At 31.5% G+C, this 7,762-nt stretch overlaps 1 protein-coding gene across 1 annotated transcript in view; it reads right to left on the bottom strand.

Moving 5' to 3' along the window:
* LOC106471534 (putative ATP-dependent RNA helicase TDRD9) overlaps positions 1–7,762 on the bottom strand; it is a 15,193-nt gene that overhangs the window by 5,916 nt on the left and 1,515 nt on the right. Inside the window, exons 2-4 of the mRNA XM_022400142.1 lie at positions 4,244–4,357; positions 3,533–3,637; positions 639–761 (exon numbers count right to left, since the gene is read on the bottom strand). Coding sequence (XP_022255850.1) covers positions 639–761; positions 3,533–3,637; positions 4,244–4,357 — 342 coding nt within the window. The remainder of the gene's footprint in view (positions 1–638; positions 762–3,532; positions 3,638–4,243; positions 4,358–7,762) is intronic.

Raw genomic sequence — 7,762 nt, 5'->3', positions numbered from 1 at the left:
CTCTATCTATATCCTATAAACTAGTTTGTAGTTGTGATCTATTCTCTGTCTATATCCTATAAATTAGTTTGTAGTTGTGATCTATTCTCTATCTATATCCTATAAACTAGTTTGTAGTTGTGATCTATTCTCTATATATATATCCTATAAACTAGTTTGTAGTTGTGATCTATTCTCTCTATATATATCCTATAAACTAGTTTGTAGTCATGATCTATTCTCTATCTATATCCTATAAACTAGTTTGTAATTGTGATCTATTCTCTAAAAGTGATCCCACTACTTCACTGAAACTAAATACTTCACCGAATGACTAGCATTCTATCAACCAAAAACTGACTCAATGCTTCACTGATTCTCTGATTCATAATGTGACCTTGTTTCTAGGTGCTTTACAAAGTCTCTGAATGTTCCAGGATTACTTTAACATGATATGTCCTGTAACTAATATATAAACATACACTTAGTTACGCACAATGTTTAATATGCTCTATACATGTTTATCCTAACTATGTTGTAGTGTTTGATATGGGTTAACCTCAATATATTCCTATGTGTAATACATCTCTACCTCATAACCTCATACTGAAAATCAAACTTCAGAACAAAAGATCTCATATGTTAGAAGAAAGTTATACCCTTGCTACAAGATCCTGTCCATCAATCTGAGTTTTAAACCAGTCACGAGCTTCTTTTGTCCATTGTCCTCGAGGTGACCTGAGAGCAGAAGGGCGTACTTCACTCAAGACACACTCAAAAGCCTAAAAGAAAACAAAAAAAGCAATTTCGAAATTCAACTAGGGATTACAAAAGTAGTAATTAAATAAATAATAAAGACAGTACACATTTACTTGTTATGACCAACATACTTGTTAATGGTCTAAAACATATAAACTGGCAACAATACTAATAGATACATCTCTAACGAACATTAAGATTTATTAACATAAAGAACAGATAGATTGATAAACCAGTCACTAGTCTAGCAACTATACAATGAACAACATATAGATTGATAAACCAGTCAATAGTCTAGCAACCATACAATGAACAACATATAGATTGATAAACCAGTCAATAGTCTAGCAACTATACAATGAACAACAGCAAGATTGATAAACCAGTCACTAGTCTAGCAACTATATAATGAACAACAGATAGATTGATAAACCAGTCAATAGTCTAGCAACTATACAATGAACAACAGATAGATTGATAAACCAGTCACTAGTCTAGCAACTATACAATGAACAACATATAGATTGATAAACCAGTCAATAGTCTAGCAACTATACAATGAACAACATATAGATTGATAAACCAGTCAATAGTCTAGCAACTATACAATGAACAACAAACAGACTGATAAACCAGTCATAGTCTAGCAACTATACAATGAACAACAGAAAGACTGATAAACCAGTCACTAGTCTAGCAACTATACAATGAACAACAGATAGATTGATAAACCAGTCACTAGTCTAGCAACTATACAATGAACAACAGACAGACTGATAAACCAGTCAATAGTCTAGCAACTGCATAATGAACAACAGACAGACTGATAAACCAGTCAATAGTCTAGCAACTATACAATGAACAGATAGACAGACTGATAAACCAGTCAATAGTCTAGCGACTGTATAATGAACAACAGACACTGATAAACCAGTCACTAGTCTAGCAAATATACAATGAACAACAGATAGATTGATAAACCAGTCAATAGTCTAGCAACTATACAATGAACAACAAACAGACTGATAAACCAGTTAATAGCCTAGCAACTATACAATGAACAACAGACAGACTGATAAACCAGTCAATGGTCTAGCAACTACAATGAACAACAGACAGACTGAAAAACCAGTCAATAGTCTAGCAACTGTATAATGAACATCTACATTAGTAGCTGTAGTTATAGGCTAAAACTTCTCTTTTCCATATTTAAGTTAATAGCTCTAGCTATAGGTCTACACTTCTCTTTGTCAACATATAAGTTAATAGTTCCAGCTATGTGTCTACCTTCTGCTTGGCAACATTGAAGATTATATCTCTAGCTATAGGTCTAAACTTCTCTTTGTCAACACTTAAGTTAATAGCTCTAGCTATTGGTCTAACTTCTGCTTGGCAACATTGAAGTTTATATCTCTAGCTATAGGTCTAAACTTCTCTTTGTCAATATTTAAGTTAATAGCTCTAGCTATTGGTCTAACTTCTGCTTATCAACACTTAAGTTAATAGCTCTAGCTCTAGGTCTAAACTTCTCTTTGTCAATATTTAAGTTAATAGCTTTAGCTATTGGTCTAACTTCTGCTTATCAACATTTAACTTAATAGCTCTAGCTATAGGTCTAAACTTCTCTTTGTCAATATTTAAGTTAATAGCTCTAGCTATATGTCTATCTTCTGTTTATCAACATTTAAGTTAATAGCTCTAGCTATAGGTCTATCTTCTGTTCATCAACATTTAAGTTAATAGCTCTAGCTATAGGTCTAACATTCTGCTTGTCAACATTTATGTTAGTAGCAGTAAGAGTAGGTCTAAACTTCTCTTTGTCAAAATTTAAGTCAATAGTCCAGCAACTGTATTATGAACAACAGACAGACTGATAAATGAGTCACTAGTCTAGCAACATTATCAATATATACATTACTAGTTAAGCAGCTGAACAATAACATTATCAGTCTAGGGGCTAATACAATGAAAATTTAAACAATTGGTGCAAAATTTTCAATGAAGAATGAAATGATCAGTCCACACATGATTAGTCTGGTAACCATACAATAAATAATAATGTTATAGGACATATTAATAATCTGGCAACTCTTTACACTGAACAGTATTGTTAATCTTACATTCACACATTGAATACCAACATCAGAAGTCCACACATCATTAGTCCGGTAACAATACAATAAATAATAATGTTATAGGACATATTAATAATGTGGCAACTATTTACACTGAACAGTATTGTTAATCTTACATTCACACATTGAATACCAACATCAGAAGTCCACACATCATTAGTCTGGTAACCATACATACAATGAAGCTATGTGGACATATTAATAATCTGACAACTCTTTACACTGAACAGTATTGTTAATCTTACATTCACACATTGAATACCAACATCAGAAGTCCACACATCATTAGTCTGGTAACAATACAATAAATAATAATGTTATAGGACATATTAATAATCTGGCAACTCTTTACACTGAACAGTATTGTTAATCTTACATTCACACATAGAATACCAACATCAAAAGTCCACACATCATTGGTCTGGTAACCATACATACAATGAAGCTATGTGGACATATTAATAATCTGACAACTCTTTAGAGTGACCAACAAAATGAGAACATACATGATTAATCTGGCAACAATACAATAATGAGAATGCACATTGTTAGACTGATAGAAAAACAACAACAAAGTATTAAGGTAATAACTTATTGTTGAAATAAGAAATACAACACAGATTTTTACAAATCTTATCAAAACTCAAACAGACATTCACCTGAGCTGGAGTGGTCAGCAGGTCTGGAGTCTTTTCAGGATCAATGTCATAAATATCATTCAAGTTCTTGATACAAGCAGTGTTACCATAATCAACAAAGAAAACCTGAAAAAAACCATACTAAATATGAAGTACCGTCAACTCTCCCATAATTGGATGTAATTTTAAACAAGTTGTAATATCACATCGTGTATTATATAACCCATGGGAGGCCCAAATATAAAACTTTCAGAACTTGGAATTAGATTTCAAAAGAAGGCAATATAACTTATATAAACCCTGTCTGACATGACATCTTTGATACATAATTCTAAACAAGTTGTATTACCACATCGTGTATTACATAACCCATGGGAGGCCCGAATATAAAACTTTTAGAACTTGGAATTAGATTTCAAAAGAAGGCAATATAACTTATATAAACCCTGTCTGACATGACATCTTTGATACATAATTCTAAACAAGTTGTATTACCACATTGTATATTATATAACCCATGGGAGGCCCAAATATAAAACTTTCAGAACTTGGAATTAGATTTCAAAAGAAGGCAATATAACTTATAAAAACCCTGTCTGACATGACATCTTTGATACATAATTCTAAACAAGTTGTATTACCACATAGTGTATTATATAACCCATGGGAGGCCCAAATATAAAACTTTCAGAACTTGGAATTAGATTTCAAATGAAGGCAATATAAACTTACGTAAACCCTATCTGACATGACATCTTCAATGCGTGCTCGATAGAAACAGATACCTCTACCATCTACATAAGGAGCCAGAACAAGCATACCAGGTTCAGGAGGAGACTTGAGAACCTAAATACATAATATCAGAGTTATATGATTATGTAATGTGTTACTTATTTAGGTAAAATAAACATTCATTATATGATTGTGTAATATGTTACTTATTTAGGTACCATAAACATTAATTATATGATCGTGTAATATGTTACTTATTCAGGTACAATACACATTAATCATATGATCGTGTAATGTGTTACTTATTCAGGTACAATATACATTAATTATATGATCGTGTAATATGTTACTTATTTAGGTACCATAAACATTAATTATATGATCGTGTAATATGTTACTTATTCAGGTACCATAAACATTAATTATATGATCGTGTAATATGTTACTTATTCAGGTACAATACACATTAATTATATGATCGTGTAATATGTTACTCATTCAGGTACAATAAACATTTATTATATGATTGTGTAATGTGTTACTCATTCAGGTACAATAAACATTTATTATATGATTTTGTAATGTGTTACTTATTCAGGTACAATAAACATTAATTATATGATCGTGTAATGTGTTACTTATTCAGGTACAATAAACATTAATTATATGATAGTGTAATGTGTTACTCATTCAGGTACAATAAACATTAATTATATGATCGTGTAATGTGTTACTTATTTAGGTACAATATACATTAATTATATGATCGTGTAATGTGTTACTTATTCAGGTACAATATACATTAATTATATGATTGTGTAATATGTTACTTATTCAGGTACAATAAACATTAATTATATGATCGTGTAATATGTTACTTATTTAGGTACAATACACATTAATTATATGATCGTGTAATATGTTACTTATTCAGGTACAATAAACATTAATTATATGATCGTGTAATGTGTTACTTATCATTTTAAAACATATATAAAACTGTAAAAAAAATAAAATAAACCACAAATTTTACTTAATCACAGCAAAGAAAATTCAGTCTTACATGCTATGAGTAACAGCTATAAAGCATTACAACACAAAATGTTGAGTGTGTGTTGCATTTTTGGCCAACCTGACAAGAATAGGTATTGGGTAAAAAGTCTCATAAGAAGTAGTGTACACTGTTCAAAGAGGAAAATGCTTTTATATTCTTTCTACTGAAAGTAGTATTGGGCTTGATTTTAAGGAAATTTCCAGGTTGTCCAGAAGACTGTAATGGTTTCCCGAAAAACCCCAAAACATAGACCTTCAAAAAGATGCAATTAGGGAAATATTGATGTACAAAGACCCTAAAAAAAGAATTTTGATTTTTTATATCTTATTTATTTCCAAATAGTACAATTAATGTTTGGTTGGTAATCTCGTATCTTTAGACAACTAATTTTTGATGCCTTATTTCATGGGAAGTTTCATTACATTGGAAAAATTAATCCCAAACCATGCTAATGTTACATACTATCTTAAGGAAATAAACAGTCATTGACCTGTAAAACTTTTAAACAAAACAGCAATCTTGGCCAATCACATTCAATGTTTTCATTCTAACTTGCTTGACCTGCTTGTCAAGTACATTAAATTACAGCCTGTAGTAAGTCTAGACTTGTATCGAACTCTCATACATACTACTATACCATAATATGAACACAATGCCTGAGCACTGCACAGGCACACACACACAAACACTGATATGTACTGACCTGGAGAGAGTCAAAGCTAGCCTTATTTCATTTATTGTTATTCTGTGTTGACCTGGAGAGAGTCAAATCTAGCCTTATTTTATTTAGTTATTCTGTATTGACCTGGAGAGAGTCAAAACTAGCCTTATTTTATTCATTGTTATTCTGTATTGACCTGGAGAGAGTCAAAGCTAGCCTTATATTATTTATTGTTATTCTGTATTTACCTGGAGAGAGTCAAAGCTAGCCTTATTTTATTTATTGTTATTCTGTATTGACCTGGAGAGAGTCAAAGCTAGCCTTATTTCATTTATTGTTATTCTGTTTCACACTGATCACAACTTTCATAAAATTTTATTTTTCTGTTATCATTGTTATGTTCTGTTTAATTCATGGATCTTCCTGCTTTACTCATGATAGCTAGGTCTTCCATATTTCCTAGACTCGATCGGTTGTATCTGTCTAACATTAGCCTTAGGCCTATACGTGTGTAATTGACTGAGGGCCAGTGTTTCAACTGTGATGATTAACCATGAAAATTTGAAGTTTGATTTCGTAAATTTGATCATTTTAGTTTGTAAAGGAGGTAAAAAGCTGAGACAGCCATGTTAGTTTTATTGTCATAATCATCGACACTAGAAATTAACTTCACTAAATATCTGTGTGCTTGATGTTCGTTGTCATTACAAATTCCCACCAGCCCATATATATGAATACAAACATCGTGCAATACATTGTGTGGTAATAGTTTCTTTCTGAGTTTACTTACCGATTAAGTACCAAGTATGATTAGATCAGTGATCGAAATGTCATGCCTGTTTTACAAATAAATCTTACTTACTATAAACGCTGTAAGTTGAAAAAAAAAAGTGTGATAATGTAACTAACTCAGCTGTATACACTCTATTGTGTTACCATACAAAATTTACATGCAGTTAGTCTACAATAGAAAGTTTAGTGAATAAATGAGCATTATTAGCCAATCACAAAAGCAAACTTTTCCAAACGTTTTCAACCCCTTTTGGTGGATTGCACCAATATTTCTCTTGTACAGTGTACAATCTTAAAAAAACAAAAAATGACAAAAAAGATATTTTTCTGGGGTTCATATTTTTTAAGTTTGTAGTTAGGGAATTTACCAATGATTTTGGTCGAGGATTGGAGTCAACATTACATGTATAGTGTGAGCATGGATAAGTAAGTAGACTGCGGTTCTATTTTGAGTAAGGGTGCTAGTTTTCTGTCAGACAACACGGGGGTCTGAGTTCGTCATCCCAGGAAGTTTTTAGTCATCTCAGAGAACCATTAAAATTAAGCCTTAAAGTACTACAAATCGAATGAGAAACATGCAATTTTATGGTCATTTCAAGCTAAGAAATTTAGACAGTTTCTTAGAACATGTACACTTCCAGTAGAATGAATGCATTGTTTCTTTTTACGCTTTAACTCTAGCACATTCCACAGTTATATGGCAGCTGTATATATGAAGTGTTTGTTTGTTTTATGGTATGTTTCAAGGTATATTGAAACTCTACCACATTACACAATTATATGGCAGCTGTATATATGTATATATGAAGAAGTGTTGGTTTGTTTTATGGTATGTTTCATGGTATATTGAAACTCTACCACATTACACAATTATATGGCAGCTGTATATATGAAGAGTTGGTTTGTTTTATGGTATGTTTCATGGTATATTGAAACTCTACCACATTACACAGTTATATGGCAGCTGTATGTATGAAGTGTTGGCATGTTTCATGGTATATTGAAACTCTAC

The sequence above is a fragment of the Limulus polyphemus genome, unplaced genomic scaffold (genome assembly GCF_000517525.1).
Source record: "Limulus polyphemus unplaced genomic scaffold, Limulus_polyphemus-2.1.2 Scaffold4682, whole genome shotgun sequence".
NCBI lineage: Eukaryota > Metazoa > Arthropoda > Merostomata > Xiphosura > Limulidae > Limulus > Limulus polyphemus.
The sequence above is the reverse complement of the archived record's forward strand: the minus strand, read 5'-3'. Positions and strand labels throughout refer to the sequence as shown.